The sequence below is a fragment of the Neolamprologus brichardi genome, chromosome 6 (assembly GCF_056152115.1).
Source record: "Neolamprologus brichardi isolate AB-2024 chromosome 6, ASM5615211v1, whole genome shotgun sequence".
In the NCBI taxonomy this organism is placed as follows: domain Eukaryota; kingdom Metazoa; phylum Chordata; class Actinopteri; order Cichliformes; family Cichlidae; genus Neolamprologus; species Neolamprologus brichardi.
Genome location: NC_142109.1, coordinates 31893852 through 31914689, shown reverse-complemented (window position 1 = coordinate 31914689; position 20838 = coordinate 31893852). Strand labels below are relative to the sequence as shown.

At 39.7% G+C, this 20838-nt stretch overlaps 1 protein-coding gene across 1 annotated transcript; it reads left to right on the top strand.

Annotated features, from left to right (window-relative positions):
- The first annotated feature begins 467 nt into the window (after positions 1-467).
- unc93b1 (unc-93 homolog B1, TLR signaling regulator) lies at positions 468-20280 on the top strand. Its single transcript, XM_006790577.3, has 13 exons — positions 468-650; positions 3622-3738; positions 3894-4035; positions 4143-4296; positions 4380-4541; positions 6653-6782; positions 6877-6973; positions 10708-10832; positions 12068-12250; positions 12423-12696; positions 12773-12894; positions 12986-13108; positions 17174-20280. The coding sequence occupies exons 2-13, from the start codon at positions 3622-3624 to the stop codon at positions 17417-17419; spliced, it is 1875 nt and encodes a 624-aa protein (XP_006790640.1). The 5' UTR covers positions 468-650; the 3' UTR covers positions 17420-20280.
- Positions 20281-20838: the final 558 nt, after the last annotated feature.

Sequence of the window (20838 nt, the reverse complement as noted above, 5' to 3'; positions counted from 1 at the left end):
TGATGTTATAACAGAACTGCAAACTGCGCAACTGAGACGGAATTATAATAACCGGTGGATTTCAAGCGGTTTGCTTCAGTATTCATTTTATACATCCCATCCCCAGCCCGTGATACCGCGCTTAATAATTATTAATAGTTCTTTAAAAGTTCCGACACACACACACATGTCTGGTTTGCTATCCTCGTGGGGACATCCCATTGACATAATGCTTTCCCAAGCCGCTTACCCTAACCATCAAAAATGAATGTCTAATCATCAGCCTAAACCTAACCATAAACTAATTGTAACTCTAACCCTAAAATCACATTTTGAGCCTCGTGGGGACGGGCATTTTGTCCCCCCTTCCCCCCCCCCCCCCCCATAAGTCCTCACAAAGACGTCTAAACATGTACACACACACATACACATAGAGCGTGAAGTGGGCGTGTTTCCTAAAAGCGCGTCTGTGGCTTTAAGAGAAACAGGCACAAGTGAGGAAGTGAAGATCGCTAACTTTCGTTTCCTCCACGAAACTTTTTATTTATACTGCACCTAATATCAGAAAGGAGAAGTAACGACAACAGGGTCTGAAAGGGACACAGGGGCGGGGATGTCCGTGTGTCTCTGTCCCCGTCTTCATTCTGCTCCAGCCCCGCTCCACTGACACGGTAAGTGAATTTCAGGGTTTATGGCAAAACACGGTCGTGATTGTTTTATGAACGTGGGTTTGACTGGTAACTTTGAAACGCTGAAACGTCAAGAAGACCCGGATGCAAACTTTCATGAAAGTAATAACAAGGGTCATAATATGACGCTGTCAAAGAAATCTGAAATAGGGGGTTAAACGCAGTTACACCATCCCGCACGGCTTTAACTTTCATAGTTTCCAAGAGAAGTCAGGCAAACAAAAGGCTTGTGAATGAGTTTGAAAGGTTGGTTTGTTAACACAGACACGCTTTTCTGACGATAAATGTGTTTTGATGGATCACATCTGCTTTTATAAAAATGCAGTTTATAAATATGGTTAAAAAAAAAAGTATAAAACAAACAAAAGACACTTATTACAGGAGAAGGGGGAGTCCATGAACTGTGAATGGTAACCTGTAATAGTAAGAATAATATTAATTATGCAAAGGAATGTGATGTAAATACAATTTAAAAGAAACAAAGGAACACTTCTTGTATCCTATGCAAGTTAATTTTCTCTTGTTGGGGGTTTGACTCACCAAGTATGGTGCTCACCACTGATTCGGCAGGTTGTTAATTCAAAAACAGAAAACATTATCACTTAACAACTTAAACATGGGGACTGAGCGAGGCCACAAAGTGATTGCGTGTATTTAAACTTCTGTTATTGACTTGTTGGCCTTTAATATGTGAAACATATGTCAAATGTATCCCTCATGAATGACATCAAGTTATTTTGAGCTACAAACAACATTCCTGTCACAGTGTAGAAGCTGGTGTCGGTTTTTGGCAAAGCGACTTTTATATATCCTTTATTTATTCGGTTGAAAAGCCTCACTGAAAGGAAACATGTTCTTTTAAAAAGTGATCTGGCCAAGAGGGCAGCAGAAACTGCAACGATTTAACATAACGGTTGTATAAAGAGAGTTCAATAGAATAGGACTTTAATCATCACTGTACATGCACAATTAAATTATGGGTACTCCACACGAACTATGCAGGAGGATATAAATAGTAATAGTTAACAGCACAGATGTACAGTCCAGAGGAATCTATACAAAACAACAAAAAAGCACAGTGGCCAAAAAAGACTGAGTTGGTTATGATGTAGGTACAATAATGCAGACTCATAAAGAGACTTGCAAAACAGGCCATTTCTTAATTTCATGTATAACCTCTGTGTGAATCCTGTTCACCAAAGTCTGCCAACATACGTAATAGGGGTGGGGGAAAAAATCGATACTGTGTAGTATCGTGATATTTTGTTTGCTAATAATGTATCGATACAGGGACAGCAGAAATCGATATTTTGTTACAAAAAAGGTTTTTGTGCTCTGACTTCAGAGCATGTTGATCCTTTTTCTGAGCAGGAATCCTGACATTCCTTCACTGTCCAAATGTGTTTAACTTTTTTTTGGCAGCAATAAACATGACAGTTCACTAATTTTAATTTAAGACATGTTTTATTTTAATTAAGTTTAAAACTTTTTTATTTAATGTAAAATTATATTTTGTTTTAATTTACTTTCAAATTCTTCAGTTGCTGAAGGGGCTGCATAGTTTTCATAAACTGCATAGTTCAGAATAGCTATAATTGTACCAGATGGTTGCGTTCAGTTAAGTTGGACTAGACTGTAATACAAACCGTTCAGTTTGTCAACAATAAAACTGAAATGAGAGAAAGACTGAGTGTGAGACTTTGATATTAGATAAAATGAATATTGATAAAGTTTACCTTTATGTACAGAATCTGAATATCGCAAAATATTTTTAAAAATTGCAATAATATCGTATCGTGGGATGTATGGTGATTCCCACCTCTAATACGTAAAGACATTAGACATCAAAACACATTGGAAACATTGGAAATCAGTTTTTGGCACAACACCAGAACTGGTTCAAAAGGTCCAGCGTAGAACAGTGGACGGCTTTACAAGCGGAAAAAATGCAGTGATGTCATAAATGTCACCAGCTTTTTATAAAATGCACTGCAGCTTGTTCCAGTATTACTACCGAGGCATAAAAATGTAAGAAGAGTTGCAAGTTTTAGTTAGTTTTAGTTGTTTAGAAATGCTGCAGTTGTTTAGCTCCAAAAACACATGTGAAGGTTTTGGACTTTTGTAGCTGCACCGTGATCGGCACGCGTAATAAACGTGCAGCTCACGGTGCACGGGAAGGTCAACCTGCCATACTGCTCTGGACATAGAAACTTAATTTCTTTAAACAACATCACACACTTTTTTATGTTTCATTAAATGTGAATATTTTGTTGGACTTTTACATATAATAATTTCACTTGAAATAAAAACTTGGATAAAACAAGTTAAACAGTCGTGTGTTAAAGTATTCATTCAGCTAGTTTTTAAAATAAATGAAAATATTATATCCTGATGTGAATGTGAGTAGTCCCTTATCTGAACATATCCTCTGTATAACTGCCACCCCTGTTCTATGATTTCTTAATATTTGTATTAAAATAGCTTTTCAAGCTTTAAAACGTTTTGGCACGTTGTGTTGAGAAACAATTAAGAGGAAGTATGGCTTCTGTAATGCTGCTTCTGTATGCATTTTTGTGAATTTTAACACAGTCTCACTTTATAATGTGTTCAGTTCTCAAGCTATAAATACATGTGCTAAAATTAGCCAGTTCTGTTTTGTCTCAGAGTACTCAAAACAAAAATAAATGAACAAAATACTTAAAAAATAAATCTGAAAATGCATCTAAAGTGATTTGGAGTCAGGTGTGTTTGATACAACATTATAGTAATTACACTAATGATATTTACGTCTGCAGTTAATTTGATTCTGAAAACTTTAAGCATCTATAATTAGAGTTTCGTTCATGTGCAGCAGCTTGAAAACCACGGTGGCTGCAGGTGGCCGATTGGTTTCGATGATGGCAGAAGGTGCAGTGAAGTATTAACATAGCGTGCTGCTTCTTCTGGTCACCAGATGGAGGCAACTGGCGATGAAGCTTTGATCCCTCATGATGACCAGTTTGTTGTGCCTCCAAATGGCAACGTGAACGAAATGCTCAATGTGGACCACGAAGACAACATGCAGGGCCAGGTGAGCTCAGCTGATTTCGGAGAACCTTCATAAATCCAGCTTCTCTGGTCATCAGTTTCGGAGTACTACGGATCAGAACAATCCTATTTTAATTTGATAAACACGTCTCTGCCTCTGCTTAAGTGTTGCATAACTTTTTGTCCTTCTTTCTTTAGATGGAGGAGTTTTTGGGCCCACAGGCAGATTACAACGAGGAGGAGGAGGAGAAGAAATACTATCGAAGGAAGAGGCTGGGAATCATCAAGAATGTTGTTGCAGCCAGTATTGGAGCCATGATTGTGTACAGTGTGTACATGGGTGAGTTTCCCTGAAGATGGGGTGCTGAAACTGGCAAACAGGCACACACAGACAGGGTAGCTTGAATACTCGTGAACATTTACCGTACCCGTACATGTGTGCAACAGGCCTCCTGCAGATGCAGTTGATCCTCCACTATGATACGACCTACCGTGAGGTAAAGTACAGCAACCTCGGCCTGCAGGACATCGACCAGAAGATGCTGATGGGGATTAACGTCACTCCGATCGTAGGCCTCCTGTACACGCCCCTCCTCATCAGGTAGCAACATAAACCCAAGTTTTAAAACATGTCTTTATATAAATGTTCCTGCTCTTCCTTTAAACACCCCGTCTCACATCCAGGTTTCTAGGTACCAAGTGGATGATGTTCCTGGCTTCGGGGATCTACGCTCTCTTCGTCTCTACCAATTATTGGGAGCGTTACTACACCCTCGTTCCATCGGCTGTGGCCATCGGTGTGGCCATTGTGCCCCTGTGGGCCTCCTTGGGAAATTATATCACACGGTGAGAAAGAAGAAGTAGAAGTTTGGGTGGGTGGAAGTGCTTCCTTAACCATTGCTGCGTCTTAAGATTGAAAGAAATTAAAAAACAAACAAACAAAAAATCCCCCAAAAACTATACTAACCTTTCAGGATATTCTATTCCAGTGAGGGAAGTAGAAACCTGCTGTTCCTCTTGCCTCATTCATTCTTTTAAAAGCGAGCCAATCACAGGCCGATCAGGTAAAACAACAAACTAGCAGAAAGAGAACAAAATCTCCATGGGAGGCACAATACAGTGGTGTAGTGGGCTTAGTCAGCAGACTTTTAATGAATGAATGAATGAATGAAAGCCTTTATTTGTCACATACAAATTGCCCTGCTGCGAAATGGAGACCCCCCCCCCCGACCTTACACACAAGACACAAACATTACACGGGGTTACAAGTCGGAGATAGGTAGCGTTACAGAAAAACACCGAAATGTCCACACAACGGGAAGGTACAAGAGGAAAAAAAGAGACCTCCCCTCATGCTTTGCTTCCATGGTAGGACAGCACGAGAACAGGAAACAAAAAAACTCCTCTGCACAAAAAAGCACATGAATGTCCACGTCACAACATAATAAGACATAACAAGCCACAGGGTTGGGTAGGGGATAAGGAGTAGCCCCAGGCAACACATCTTTAGATGAGAGAGGACGGTTGAAATCTAAAACAAAAACCCCAAAAAACTTAAAAAGGCTTTAGTGCGGCTCTTCGGTTCATCCTCTGTGAGAAACACGCCGTTTCAGCTCCTCTCTCCAGTCTCTATCCCAGCTTTTGTCTGACTTGCTCATGAGCAGAAGGTTTGAACAGCAAACGGAGGCCTCTGTGGTCACAGTTAGATCCATGTGCCACAGTGACATCAAACAGCCAAGACTACAGTAAGTGTTTAGAGCAGTCTGAAGCCCTAAACACTTTTGGCTCACAGGAATTGTTTGTTTATATGCAGACATCATTACTTGAAACTAAGAGTTTATCATGAGTAGCTACAGTATTTAACTGTAGGCAGTAGTAGAGCTCTGTAAAGAACATTTTGCTATATGTAGCTCATATGACCTCAGGAATTCGCATAATAAGGTGGGGCCAGGTTTCCCAATGAACTCACCCGAAACTCTGGCTGATTGGGACCCACACCCAGTTTCACACCTTTGCTCAGGCGATTAGAGGATCATCAGGGGGTCCTTTTGTCCCTCTGTGGGGGGAAACTCCCACTAGGTTTAAATCTGGGACTCTCCATCATTTGACCTTAGAACTGAAGAAGCTTCTCGGATGAGAGGTGAAACGTCTTCAAGGAAGTCCAGACGCTTTTCTTTGCAAGCTCCTTTGACTACGATGACCTGGATGACTGAGAACCTTCACAGACATATTGTAGCTCTTCAAGCAAAAATGGGACTCCTGGAGTTTTAGAGCCTAGTAGCTAATCGAGCAATGCTCCATATTGCTGCTAGATGTAAGGTCTAATGTTTACATGCTTCATGTGGATGATAAGAGCTGCTGCTCTATGAAGACACCGAATACCCGTCCCTACTTCACGTGTCCCTCTGGCACAATAAAGCTCTCAGAAAGCATCATCGAGTGAGCATTTTTTAAAAATGTCTTTTCATCAACAGATGTAACAAAACCTTGTATCAGTTTAATCAATGGCAGACTGAAAGAACAATTTACCAGGCTCTTTGTTGTGTTTCCTTTGAGCCGTGCTGCGCTGACTACAAGCCGAGATCCTTTTTCTGTCACCGCGTGTTCAGTTTGTATTGATCTTTCTTTTTATTATAAATGCTGCTGGCAGAATACTTCTTTTTTTGTTGTTGCTCTGATGTGTTTTTGTCTTTTATAAAGTCGCTAAATCCTAAAAGAGGAAATGTGAATGTAAAGCTTGTTCTCGGGTTCTTTACACCTCCTGAATATAGAGCATTTATAGGGCAAAGCGTAGTTGTTAAAGTGTGAAACAGAGACACAGCCGATGTGGTTTTGTAGCATAGATCAATTTAAACACTTCATACACAGAGACAAGGTGTGATTAATTGAAGATAAGTACAAAATAAATGCCTCTCAATTTGTTTTCTAACACCATAAACACTCTCACATATGCGCAGGATGGCACAGCAGTACTATGAATGCGTCAACTATAAGGAGGAGCACGTGCAGGAGCAGAAGAAGCTCCCAAAGGGAGCGTGCCACAGCTATATCATCGTCTTCCAGTCGGTCTTTAACATCATTTTCAATGTGAGTCTTTCAGCTTTCCCTCATGAATGATTTTATTAATATCATACTGTTTGCCGGACAAACGGGCAAACCTTTTTCTTTTCTTCTGCATCAGCTGAGTTTTGTCTTCGCCGAGTTCCCCATGGCCTTCGTCCTCAACAGCGTTTACCTCCATGATAACTCCCACGTCCTCGCCCAAGTGAAACACTGCGGTAAAGACACTTGCCTCCTCACTTCCAGTAGCGACTCACTACAGATACACCATAATAAGCTCGGGGCAATAAAAGTTCAATTTACTTCCATGTTAATATTAAGAGGAAGAGTATGGGAAATAGGAATGTTTATCAACTTTTCAACTAAATCCATCATCATTCCAAAACAATCTATCCTGGTAATTGTGAGGCTGTCATTTAAAACCAGTTAATTCATGTAACTTTTTCTATTTATAACAAATTATATTTTAGAGATTTTAACTCCCATCCCTGCTTTTTATTTTGTAAAAAACACACGAGGAAGTCCATCAGTCTTCCCGTCTTACTCTTTATTAGTTCCCCTAGTGCCTTGTGGAGTGTTTGGAGGATTCAGAGTAATCATAAACAAACACTTTGTTGCCCGAGTGTTAATATTGACTAGGCAGAACGTAATTATTAAAAAAAAAGAAAGAAAAAGCTGACACAGCCACTTTGTTACCTGGTTTAATCCAAGCACTACAAGTAAAATTAGCAAGAGGCTTGTAAAAGAGCCACACACTTCTCTCAGAGACCAAACTACAGCCAAACCTGGAGGCCCGTTATCTCACCAGGTGCTGGAAACAGGTTGAAATATCCACATATTGTTCTGTGTCTGCTGGATTTGTGAATTTCAAAAAGCAATAAAATGTCAATTTGTATTTTCAATTTTCAGCGCAAATTTAAAATCTGATGTTCAGTACTCAATCTTATCTACAAAGACTGGTAGTGATGTAATGATTCAGCCTAATTACTCCATATGTCAACGATCCCTGCACTGCCAGCGCAGAAAAAAACCCCGGATAGAAAAACACATCAAGGATCGGTCTCCCCAGAGCCTGAACCTCAACATTATTAAAGTCAGAGCTCTTTTGAGCCAACCATCCCTTTAACGTTAACTAGTGATGACTTCATGAACTTCTTCGCAAATAAAATTTTTATCATTAGAGAAAAAATTACCAATAATCATCCCACAGATGTAATATTATCTACAGCTACTCTTAGTTCCATTGATGTTAAGTTAGACTCTTTTTCTCCAATCGATCTTTCTGAGTTAACTTCAATAATTACTTCCTCCAAACCATCAACGTGTCTTTTAGACCCCATTCCTACAAAACTGCTCAAAGAAGTCCTGCCATTGATTAATTCTTCGATCTTATATATGATCAACCTATCTTTAATAATCGGCTATGTACCACAGGCCTTCAAGGTGGCTGCAGTTAAACCTTTACTCAAAAAGCCATCTCTAGACCCAGCAGTCTTAGCTAATTATAGGCCAATCTCCAACCTTCCTTTCATATCAAAAATCCTTGAAAGAGTAGTTGTCAAACAGCTAACAGATCATCTGCAGAGGAATGGTTTATTTGAAGAGTTTCAGTCAGGTTTCAGAGTTCATCACAGCACAGAAACAGCTTTAGTGAAGGTTACAAATGATCTTCTTATGGCCTCTGACAGTGGACTCATCTCTGTGCTTGTCCTGCTAAACCTTAGTGCAGCGTTCGATACTGTTGACCATAATATCCTGTTAGAGCGATTAGAACATGCTGTAGGTATTACAGGTATTGCACTGCAGTGGTTTGTATCATATCTATCTAATAGACTCCAATTTGTGCATGTAAATGGAGAGTCCTCTTCACACACTGAGGTTAATTATGGAGTTCCACAGGGTTCAGTGCTAGGACCAATTCTGTTTACATTATACATGCTTCCCCTAGGCAGCATCATTAGAAGACATAGCATACATTTTCACTGCTATGCAGATGACACCCAGCTCTATCTGTCCATAAAGCCAGATAACACACACCAATTAGTTAAACTGCAGGAATGTCTTAAAGACATAAAGACTTGGATGGCCACTAACTTTCTGCTTCTTAACTCAGATAAAACTGAGGTCATTGTACTCGGCGCTGAAAAGCTTAGAAATATGGTATCTAACCAGATTCTTACTCTGGATGGCATTACCTTGGCCTCCAGTAACACTGTGAGGAACCTTGGAGTCATTTTTGACCAGGATATGTCCTTCAACGCACATATTAAACAAATATGTAAGACTGCGTTCTTCCATTTGCGCAACATCTCTAAAATTAGAAATATCCTGTCTCAGAGTGATGCTGAAAAACTAGTTCATGCATTTATTACTTCCAGGCTGGACTACTGCAATTCATTATTATCAGGATGTCCAAAAAACTCACTGAAAATCCTTCAGTTAATCCAAAATGCTGCAGCAAGAGTACTGACAGGGACTAGAAAGAGAGAGCATATTTCTCCTGTTTTGGCTTCCCTTCATTGGCTTCCTGTTAAATCCAGAATTGAATTCGAAATCCTGCTCCTCACATACAAGGTCTTAAATAATCAGGCCCCATCTTATCTTAATGACCTTGTAGTACCATATCACCCTATTAGAGCACTTCGCTCCCACTCTGCAGGCCTACTTGTTGTTCCTAGAGTATTTAAAAGTAGAATGGGAGGGAGAGCCTTCAGTTTTCAGGCCCCTCTTCTGTGGAACCAGCTTCCAGTTTGGATTCGGGAGACAGACACTATCTCTACTTTTAAGATTAGGCTTAAAACTTTCCTTTTTGCTAAAGCATATAGTTAGGGCTGGACCAGGTGACCCTGAATCCTCCCTTAGTTATGCTGCAATAGATGTAGGCTGCCGGGGGATTCCCATGATGCATTGAGTTTTTCCTTTCCAGTCACCTTTCTCACTCACTATGTGTTAATAGACCTCTCTGTATTGAATCATATCTGTTATTAACCTCTGTCTCTCTTCCACAGCATGTCTTTTATCCTGTCTTCCTTCTCTCACCCCAACCGGTCGCAGCAGATGGCCGCCCCTCCCTGAGCCTGGTTCTGCCGGAGGTTTCTTCCTGTTAAAAGGGAGTTTTTCCTTCCCACTGTCGCCAAAGTGCTTGCTCATAGGGGGTCATATGATTGTTGGGCTTTTCTCTGTATCTATGAAGCGCCTTGAGGCGACATTTGTTGTGATTTGGCGCTATATAAATAAAATTGAATTGAATTGAATTAAAGCAGTGGGGATCATCTTGACATAGAAATAGAACAAAAGGCAGAAAAAGAAACAGTAGAGCTTTGAATGTCCTTCAAAAAGCCCACAAGCTAGAACTGTTCAAGCTGTTTATGCAGGTTCAATAAATTGCTGCATGCCTCTAAGATTTTTGCACAGTACTTTCAGTACTATTTAAGCACCATGATCACAGCTGCTTTTTTCAAATCAGCAGTGCAAAACTAAACAGGTGGTAAAAAAAATAAAAATAGTTGGTAACATTGGTATTATTCAAAATGAAACTTAAAGAGAAACATCACCAACTGACAGGCTGTGTCACAGTTTCCCCATTCAGATGTTTTCATTAAGCAGAAGTAGGTTTACTGGCTAAAAAACACACATTTTAACAGTAGGAGGAAACAGACCTGAGGTAGAGGATCACATGACTGTGGCTGATCTCTTCGATTTACATCACAACTGCATAAAGAACTTTGTTTTCTTCAGTCTGCAGCTCTGTTAGGTTTTATTAAATCAGCATTCCTATCTGCCTTTCATCCACTCAGAGACTTTTAAAGCATTTTTGTAATTTTATAAAGTACGGCTGCAATAAAAGTAAAGTCTGTAAAGTACAGTTTGTTGCTTAAATGTACAGACAGACACTTTAACAGTCTGTAGGATTAACACAGGCTGTTTGGCTTCTTTCCCGTCTCTAAACCAGGTGCTAAAGTCACCGGTTTGATCCCTGGCTTCAACAACACCGTGCTGAAAAAACTGCCAAGCTCCATGCTGCTCATCGAAGTGGAGAGCGTGCTCATGGGCTTTGCCTTCCTCTCCATGATCATTGTAAGTTCTCTTCCTACACAGGCACATAAACACGTGGACTCGAGTTCAGAGGTATTCAGTTTGTTTAGGTGTTTGTTTTCTAATTATCTAGACAGGCTTTTGTATAATCTGTGTCGCCGTTTCCTGTTGTGACGTTCTTGCAAAACAACAATAAAACATCAGCATTAAGTAGTCACTAGACAAGCATATAAAACCAAAACAAAGAGCAAATTACTGAGAGAAAATTGAATTGGGTACCCAAAGATGCTCTGGTGGAATTAACACCGAGCTGAAAGGGTAATCTTATTCTTATAAATCCCCGTGTACATCGCTTTCTCATTAAAAGATAAATGTAAAAACGCTCTAAGGAAACCATTTCAGATGGAATTACATGTGATAAAAGACTTGCAAAGTTTTCTTAAGAATGTTTGGATTTACAGAGAAGAGAAATTAATCCTTAGATAATATCAAATCTTTATAAATAAAGGGAAAAAAAATGAGCCTTTTTCAAACCTGTATTGATGTCTAAAATATGGCATGTTGTGTGCAGCTGAGAACCTCTCTCACAGTTAGCATGTGTAACCCACGAGAAGCTATAAATATTCAATAAACAAGACGTTCAGATTGATGTTATAAAAGAAATCACAGGAGAGCTACCGTAAGGAAAGCTGCAAACTATAAAGCGTAAACAGAGATGCAGCAGAGCGCCGCAACTCCAGGCATCCCCAAAGATAAGGCCTGTGGTGGTCTTGTAACAGAGTTGATTACAACATTCATTAGCTGTAACTTTGTGCTTGAATGTTCTATATTAGTTGTTTTACAGTATTCTATTATTGTTAGGCTCACATTATACCATGTAGGGTGACGTTTTATAACCGTTCTTGTGGCTACTTGCAGGATATAAACAAAGCACTGGAAAACGCCTCAGAGCTCTGGTATTTAAAGTCAGTGAATTAGGATTCTTGCTGGGAAGCTAGCACCCATTTGGCTTACAATTTGTTTGACGAATTGCTGGAAACGATGACTAAAACAACAAGCTAATAGATGCTCAAACACTTTTTCCACTGGCTTTAGTCTGTACCAACTGGGTACCAGCTGCTAGTTTAAGAGCTAATGTTGCTCTCAGGCATCTGTTGTGTTTGTTCTATTCTTAGACCTTTTTTAAAACCTCACCAGGGGACAAAAACAAACTGAAGCACAAGCTCCATTGAAAATGATTCTGAAATAAAGTGATCTCTGTGCGCTGCTACTCACAGTTCCTCGGGCTGTGTGGGGCCGCCTACCGCCCGACAGAAGAGATCGACCTTCGCAGTATAGGCTGGGGAAACATCTTTCAGCTGCCTTTCAAACACCTGAGGGACTACCGCCTGCGACTGCTCTGCCCCTTCTTCATCTACAGTGGATTCGAGACACTGTTTGCCATCACTGGATTCACCCTGGTACTAAACTCATGCAGATTGTCTGTACAGTAGTTTACGTTTGTTAAAGAGAAACGGAAATACAGATGTAAGGACGTAGGATTTAAGGATGTCATGAGAGAAAGCAGAGTTGTGAATCAGGTCATAAAATGTTGAAAGAATGCATCTCTCCCCCCCCATTCTTTCTCAACAGTCTTACGGTGTATGTGCTTTGGGTCTAAATAAACTCTGGCTTCTCATCGTCGTCTACGGCCTCTCCGCCTCCGTCTTTTCCTCCCTTAGCCTTTCCCTCTTACGGCTTCCACGCTGGGTGTGTCTCATCAGTGGCGCTTTTGTGCATGGAGTGCTTGTGGTGGTTCTCATGGCATTTTCTCCAGAGCCGAATCGCCTCAAGTATGAGGGCCCTCTGCTAGTGATCTCTGCGCTATGGGGACTCGGCACCGCCCTGAACAAGACAGGCGTCAGCAGTGAGTATCATCCATGGTCTCTGTGTTTGCATGTCTTCAGCTATGACGCTAACATGAGTTCCTCCGTGTGTTCCAGCCCTACTCGGAATGCTGTACGCTGAAGAAAAGGAACGCCTGGACTTTGTCTACACCATCTATCACTGGTGGCAGGCAATCGCCATCTTTATAGTCTACCTTTGGTACGGTCTTCCTATGAGGGTATGTGACTCGGTGTTTATGTCGTTCGTTTTTCCCTCCATTTTTTTGTTCCTATTCTAACCTATTTTTTTTTTCTTCACTTTCCTTTAAGGCAAAACTTTCCATACTACTAGTCACTTTGTTGCTGGCTTGCTTTTGCTATTGGGTGATGGAGCGTCGCCTGGCCAAGAGAGTGCCATTCAGACTGCCTCGCATCCCTCGGCCGCGACACAAGGTAACTAGTCTCTAGAATCTGGTCTTTGTAATGAGCCCTTTTCAAACATGATCTCTGCATGTTTTCAGGAAAATCAAAGTTGTTTTGTCACGTTCCACACAGCAGGAGAGTTTGTCCGACATGTTTTCTCTCCGGAAAAAAAAACAACCCTGATTAGAGCATGCAGGGCGGTGGGGACATGACAAACTCAGTGGGAACCTTGAGCGGTTTCTTTGCTCACACAGTGTGTTATAGTCTTTACCTGAAGTATAAGGTGACACACGGTGTAACATGAAGAGTGGGCACTAGCAAACTTTAAGTCAGAACTAATGGACAGGCCTCTCCTCTGCTATAAATCATTATAAGTCAACAAGTTATATAATTAAAGAAGGAAAAAGGGGAATAAAATAAGGAAGAAGCTAGAATTCAGGGTCTCCAAGGCTCGACCCCTGGACCTCTGCTCCAACACCACCACCAAAACCATGAAAAAAAAAAGAAAAGAAATCCTCTGTGTTAAAAACATAAAAACATCGAAGACTATAAACTAATTAGGCTCTGCTGCTAGTCACAAACAGAGGAAAACAGTTTAGAACATGGCAGAGAACCCCTACCAAGCTTCCACATCCTTACAGGCAAAATTACTCAAACATAACAAGACAGAGAAGTTACCCTAGGTTATGATTAAAGGTAGGGATGCAACGATACCAATTTTTTCAAACCGATACGATACCGATACTTGGATCTGAGTACTTGCCGATACAGAGTACAAAAACCCATACTTCTACCACACACACACACACACACACAAATGCAATGAATTGGAAGACAGGTTTTATTTTATTCTCTGCCGATAAAAAATAAAATCTTAATAAAAATGACCACAAAAAAAAATTCAAGTGAAAAATAAGCACTTCTGTTAAATTATTGCAGTGTCCACATTGTAATTTAACAAAATATCACTGAACTATTAGCACTGTCTCGAGCTTTCAGAATAATAAATAAACACTTCTGTTTATTTATTATATTTCATATCGCAGCTCGAGTATGCTGAGAAGACGGTGCAATCCTATGTTTTCCACGACCAGCATTGGCTGGTCATCCAGAGCGATAAAATGAGTCAGAGCCTCTGTTATTTTAACTGCCCGTGGATTTTCTCTTGACATTTTTCATCGCTTTTCCAAAACCTGAGTTAAAGTTGGCTGTTCCGGTCCACACTGCTGACACTTTGCTTAGTCTAGCTACAGCAGCCTCCAGTTTCTCTTTTTTATCTGGAGCCGCCAGTCTCACTCGCCTAACCCTGTGCCTGTTTAGCGCGGGATGTCCCCCTAGTGGCCAATCTAAAAAACTACAACAGAAATGACAAGCCACCCTCTGATTAATGAAATAAGTTAGTATCGGTTCATGGTATCGGTTAACTTTTACGAGTATGAGTACACACACATTTTACAGTATCGGCCCCGATACCCGATACCAGTATCGGTATTGTTGCATCCCTAATTAAAGGTCACGTTTTGAATTTTACTGGGCTCATCCTGAAAACACAGATCACAGTGGCCAGTAAGGAGTGGTTTAGTAGTGCTGGATCAAAGTGCAGTTTCATTAATGAGCAGAATGCTGATCAGCTGCTGCACTCAGGTGTGGCAGGCTTTTCTCATTTCTCTAATTTCATCTCCTCTGTCCTCCATCCGCCTCCTTGTCCCCTTGAAATCAGTCTCAGTACATCATGCTGGAGGATGCCTCAATTCCTAAAATCCACCTGAAGGGCAGAGGCTATAATTGAAGATGCACACGTGAAGTGTTTTCACTGTCAAAAAACAGGCACCGGCACACAGCTGGAATATGCAAACCATGGCCACAGGGCAACTCTTTAAAACCTCGTATTCATATGTTGTTTCAGTCATTTCATTTCACCAGACTCTCTGCTTTTCATAGATTATGTGTGCGTGGTTCAAAATCTTGTCACATTGTGCCATGTTATCAATTTAATTAAAAGTGTCCCTAAATATGAAACATGTTCTGAGCACTGTTAAACCTCACGTAATAAAATACAGCTGTAGCAATTTATTATGCAGCTGTGACCAACTTCATGTTTAATTCACATTTAATTGACTGTAAGCTGAAGCTACGCAGCGAGGAGCTCGTTTTGCTACCTGACTCCAACTTCTCATGTTCCTTCGTCAGCTCCTCGACACGAGAGGAGTCGAGTATGTCGACTTTTCTGTGGACATATTATAGTGGCTTTATGATATATTAGTTTAGATTTAAGATATACTTAGATATTATACATAAATCAGAATACAAATACTCTGATTGATCTGAATTTTTGGTTTTGCAACAAGGCAGCAGGCAAAAAATAGTCCGTTTAAAGAAGATTAAACACAGTGTTGTTTATCAACTAACCACAAACTGAGCAGTGACGCATTTCAACAACAATCAGAGTCTTTCTGTGATATGGAACTGAACATATCATAAAGGTCTCTGTGGGCCTTTGGGAGGTGACTGTGTTTGTAAGCAGACAATACAGGCAATTAGTGCATGTTACCGTATTTGACAGACATCCATGCATGTTCCTGTATTTCTGATCATCTGACAAAAATGAAACCCTAATTAAGAGGCAGCTGATTATTTTTCTTATGCTCTGGCTGAAATTACTTTGGGGAATGCCAAAAACTCCCCCATGCAGTCTGTAAAAACTTTTTCTTTGAAGAGGAATGAGTAGATATAAGCTCATTATTTTTTCCTTTTTTCCTTCATTTTCTTTTGTAGAAAAAAAACTCACACCAAAGGCAAATTAGTTTTTCAAACATAGTTTACAGTTATCTGCAAACGAATGAGCAGTATTACCCATGAAGGTGTCCTTTAGGACAATATCTGAAAATAATATTACATGTCTATCAAGTCCGTGTCACTGTTTAAACATGTGTGAAGTCACTGAATACACATGGTTGTTGTTATATTTATATTATATTCCATACATGGATTTTGCTGTGTATAACAGTGACCTATCAGAATTAAGTATTTGCACACAGAAAATCCTTGAGATGGCATTTTTGTGGATTCAGTCTGATTTATTTTGCTGACTCCTTCTCTGCTGATTTTAGATTTTAGCCTTTCACGCAAAAATATAAAAAGGCGCTTCAATCAAGATTTGAAGGATCTTGTTTTACATTAAAGTAAATGGAAGTTTTATTTTGAGGTTTCTGAGTGACGGTAGACCAAAAGAAGTAGATAGAACAGGCTGTTGAGAGATTGTCTGCTTACATACGCGTTTTATATAAGTAGAATATAGCGTTTTGTTAATGGTTAGATTAGAATTAGGGATGCAACGATACCAATTTTTTCAAACCGATACGATACCGATACTTGGATCTGCCGATACAGAGTACAAAAACCGATACTTCTACCACACACACACACAAATGCAATGAATTGGAAGACAGGTTTTATTTTATTCTCTGCCGATAATAAATGGGAATTTCATATCGCAGCTCAAGTATGCTGAGAAGAATCCTATGTTTTCCACGACTGGCTTCGGCTGGTCATCCAGAGCGATAAAATGAGTCAGAGTCTCTGTTATTTTAACTGCCCGTGGATTTTCTCTTGACATTTTTCAACGCTTTTCCAAAACCTGAGTTAAAGTTGGCTGTTCCAGTCCACACTGCTGACATTTTGTTTAGCCTAGCTACAGCAGCCTCCAGTTTCTCTTTTTTATCTGGAGCTGCCAGTCTCACTCGCCTAACCCTGTGCCTGTTTAGCGCGGGATGTCCCCCTAGTGGCCAATCTAAAAAACTACAACAAAAATGACAAGCCACCCTCTGATTAATGAAATAAGTTAGTATCGGTTCATGGTATTGGTTAACTTTTACGAGTATGAGTACACACACATTTTACAGTATCGGCCCCGATACCCGATACCAGTATCGGTATCGGTGCATCCCTAATTAGAATTGCTAAAAACTGATTTGTCCTTCTTCTGGAAGAAGGTAATCCAAGGATCGGTGCATTTTATTGTGAAAAATGCTACTGCATACTAAGCTAGAAACATGTTTTGACATCAGAGCAACTAATTCAACTTTTTGTCCTCAGGTCAAAGGTTACCGCTACCTGGAAGAGGACAACTCCGATGAGTCCGACTCGGAGGGGAGCGAGGAGGACGACAGAGAAGACGAGAGGGAGGAAGACGACTGTGATGTAGTGCAAAATTTGGACGGGGAGGAAAGGGACCAAGAGGGTTGGTATCAGGGAGCTAACTCACCCAGAGCCAGGAGAAGAGGAGCCGAGGGCCGTGGACAGGACGACGCCCGTGTGAACGAGAGGGACGGAGAGATATGAGAAGAGGAGAGGAAGAGTTAAAATAGCACTGGATGCTCTTTTATTCATTAATATTTCTGTAAATTTTTGTTTTTCAGTGGAAAATATAAAAATTAAGAAAAAAGCCCCAATAGTTTATAGTTTTCTAACTTTGAAGGAAAGCTATAGGTAACTGCTTAAGTGAAATTACAATCATCAATAAGAAAAGTACACCAGCTTTAACGGCTATATTGTTATAACACATCAGCATATTCTGGATAAAACAACAAAATTGAGTCATTTTTCTTTCTATGTAGACTGGCTAACCAAATGATAAGCGCAGAGAGCATTTCACTTGCTTTTGTGCTTCTTCTTCATCAGAATTTGTTGTTTATTATTGAAAAAGAATCTGCGTAGAAAGACTTGAAAGCAAGCGACAAAATGAAGGAATTGATTTTCTGAGTTTAATCACAAGGTGAAGCGTGTTTTGATAGAAAAACAAGCCTGCCTCTTGTAAGCAACATAAAAAGGCCCATATTTGTTGTTTTAATTCCTTATAATTTCAGTATTTCATTTAATAGTGTTTGCACATTGGTCAGAGAATCTGGAATCACACAAGGCATCGTCAGAAGCTGTCTGCTGTGAGATGCAGAAGATGAGCTTGAATATATGTTTGATGAAGTGCAGCATGCAGCATGTGCATAGTTCAGTCTTTTATGAGTAATCCCAGTAAGGTATAGATTTTAGAAATCTAAAATAATATTCAGAAAACAAACAAACTGAAAGGACTACAGCCACACGAGCTATATGCTAACATTAGCATGTAGCCCTGCAACATTACTTGCTCCGTCTTGGTTTGTAGCAGCTGATACGGTGGGCCTTCCAGACACTAGTTGCATAGTGCATGTTAAAGCTGAGAGTACATTAGCATTGTGTCTGTGAACTCTGCTCTGCTAATAATTGCTAGAAGTTGCCGATTAGCCGAAGACGATGCTAAGTCCAGATAAGGTTCGTGCTACAAATGCAAACCCACTAATTCCATTCTCACAGGGACATTAGATGAAGAAACACTCATACATAACTTGGTGTTTTGTACATGTCAAAACAGTAAAGGGCCAAATATGCTTTTTGTACCTGCATACATACAGTATCATTTCAATAAAGTATCAAAGGGTCTAACATAGAAACCTCTTTGCTCAGCAGTAACTGCTTTTCTGTGCTGAATGATTATTTCTACTGACGGCTAAACTCCCAAAGATGTTAAAGTGTAGGGTATTTAAAAGATGGATGTGAGTGCCTTGAAGACATCCTTTGTTAGTGGAGTCCCCTTTAGAGCCCTGAACTCAATATTATAATCATAGGCATCGTCATGTTTTTATGTTTTCTGAAAAAACAGAAAAGAAATCGTGATGTGACAAGCAAGAGGTAGATCTGACAAAGAAACACTATGGTCGTAAAGTAGGGACTTGACACAATGTCTCCATACCCTAAAGCTTACTCAGTCTATTTTAGTTTAAGTATTTTTAAAAACGGATCATCATGCTTGAAAGTGTTTGCTGTGGTCACAAATGGAGTGAGCATTACAGTCAATTTCTTTCAAATGTTAATATATTGGACAATACTTTGGAGCCAGAGGAGTCACCCTCTGCTGGCCATAAGAAAGAATACGAGTTTAAGGCACTGCGGTTCCTCTGGACTGGAAACTTAGACTTAAGTTAAACTGTTATTCAATCTATGGCTGGTTTGCCGTTATGGCATGCAGAAACACTTGCTGTAACTTCACCATCATAAATTTCACCTGCAAAACATGAGGGAATTCTGCACATCACTGTGCAGCCTTTGCTGTGTATATATAACAAAACTTCTTCCTACTGTGCCTCTTTTACTTAAATGTCTTTTGTTTTACTTTGTTTTTATGGTTTCCGAGGTAACTTTAGATTTACTTGACAGCACTCTGTATTCCCTATCTGCAAGCCTAAGTGTTTTCATATAGAAACCTTCATATATATATATATATATATATATATATATATATATATATATATATATATATATATATATATGTATATATATATATATATATATATATATATTCATCAAGGTACAGATTTCTATTTTAAGCAACTGTAGGAGGAGGGAATGTAATCAACATCCTACGGTGGACATATAACATTTAATTCAACTTTATATGGTATTGCAAGTGTTTTAGAGAGCGTAGCTGCATTATTGCCGTGCTGATGTTGTTCGGTTTATGTAATTTCTGACCCTGAGAATATATTTTGTGCTTTTCTCCAGTATAAACATGCAGTTTTAAGTAAAAAGATGTGCTGAATCAAACTATTGTTGACTGTGATGTTTACGTCTGACAAGTGGGTGGTGTGTTGTCAAAGTCACTGACTTTATGTTAAGGTAGTGGTCACAGCTAGTCGTTGCCATGGAAACCTGAAAATGTAACCAGAGTGTAACCAGTACAAGGAACAGCAAGACTGAAGTAAATTGGCTTGCAATTATTGTCACACAGCATATTTTTTTTTATAAATAATAGGCTACGTCAGTGCCACATGAGGTATTTATCACTTGTCAGTCTGTTCACAGTTTACAAGAATCACTGCTCCTCCTACAGTATTGGGCAGAATTGAATCAAACCTAAACACAATTGTCATCTTAAGTTTATTTGTTGACTGGGCACTAGTATCACTACTCATCATAGAGTATTTGTCTGGATTCTAATGTTCATATAAGTGTTTGTATGTGCCTCTCTAACATCTATACACAAATCTTGTAATTAGGTTTATTTATGGCAAAATTATGTCTTGGGTTAGGTTAGGAGTGTTCATGAACCTGGGCTGTAACATACGATTCTTCATATTGAACTCCAAATATAAAATAATAATAAAAAATATTAAAAATACAAAATGATGCAATAGCTTGAAATCTCACTGCCACACATGTCGTGTAACACTTTCATCCTGTTATTTTGTGATGATATTGAGCTTAGTGTTTGTGATCATGGAGGGACTGCTTCCATTAGCTGACTCCCACATGAGGAAGGTGTGGTTGGGGCCTTTCTGGCGCTTCTATTGTAACAACAGTAATATGACAAATATGGCTGTTTGAGCACCGCTTTGACTTCTCAGTGGATTGGATTTTTTTTTGTTTGTGCACGAGTGAAAACAAATAAGAAATCGTACCACTTTCTTTCTGTACTTCACACGTTACAATAACCTGTGAATTTTAGTGGCCCCTGATCTGGATGAGCTACTGCGCCACGAGGTACACTTTGTAGGTGTGCACACACACGTAGTGCTGATTCTTCAGCTCAGGTACGACTAACCTTAATAGTTTTGCACAGTCATGTGATCAAGTCATTATTATTCACCTGTCACCTCGCTCACTTTGGAGATCAGCTGATTTGACACCGAACACTGTCTTGCATTCTCACACAACACAGGAATAACTCA

Coding starts and splice junctions, on each gene's coding strand:
- unc93b1 (XM_006790577.3), top strand. CDS start 3,622: ATGGAGGCAACTGGCGATGAAGCTTTGATCCCTCATGATGACCAGTTT. Junction 4,297..4,379: donor TACACGCCCCTCCTCATCAG/GTAGCAACATAA, acceptor TCTCACATCCAG/GTTTCTAGGTACCAAGTGGA. Junction 4,542..6,652: donor TTGGGAAATTATATCACACG/GTGAGAAAGAAG, acceptor ACATATGCGCAG/GATGGCACAGCAGTACTATG.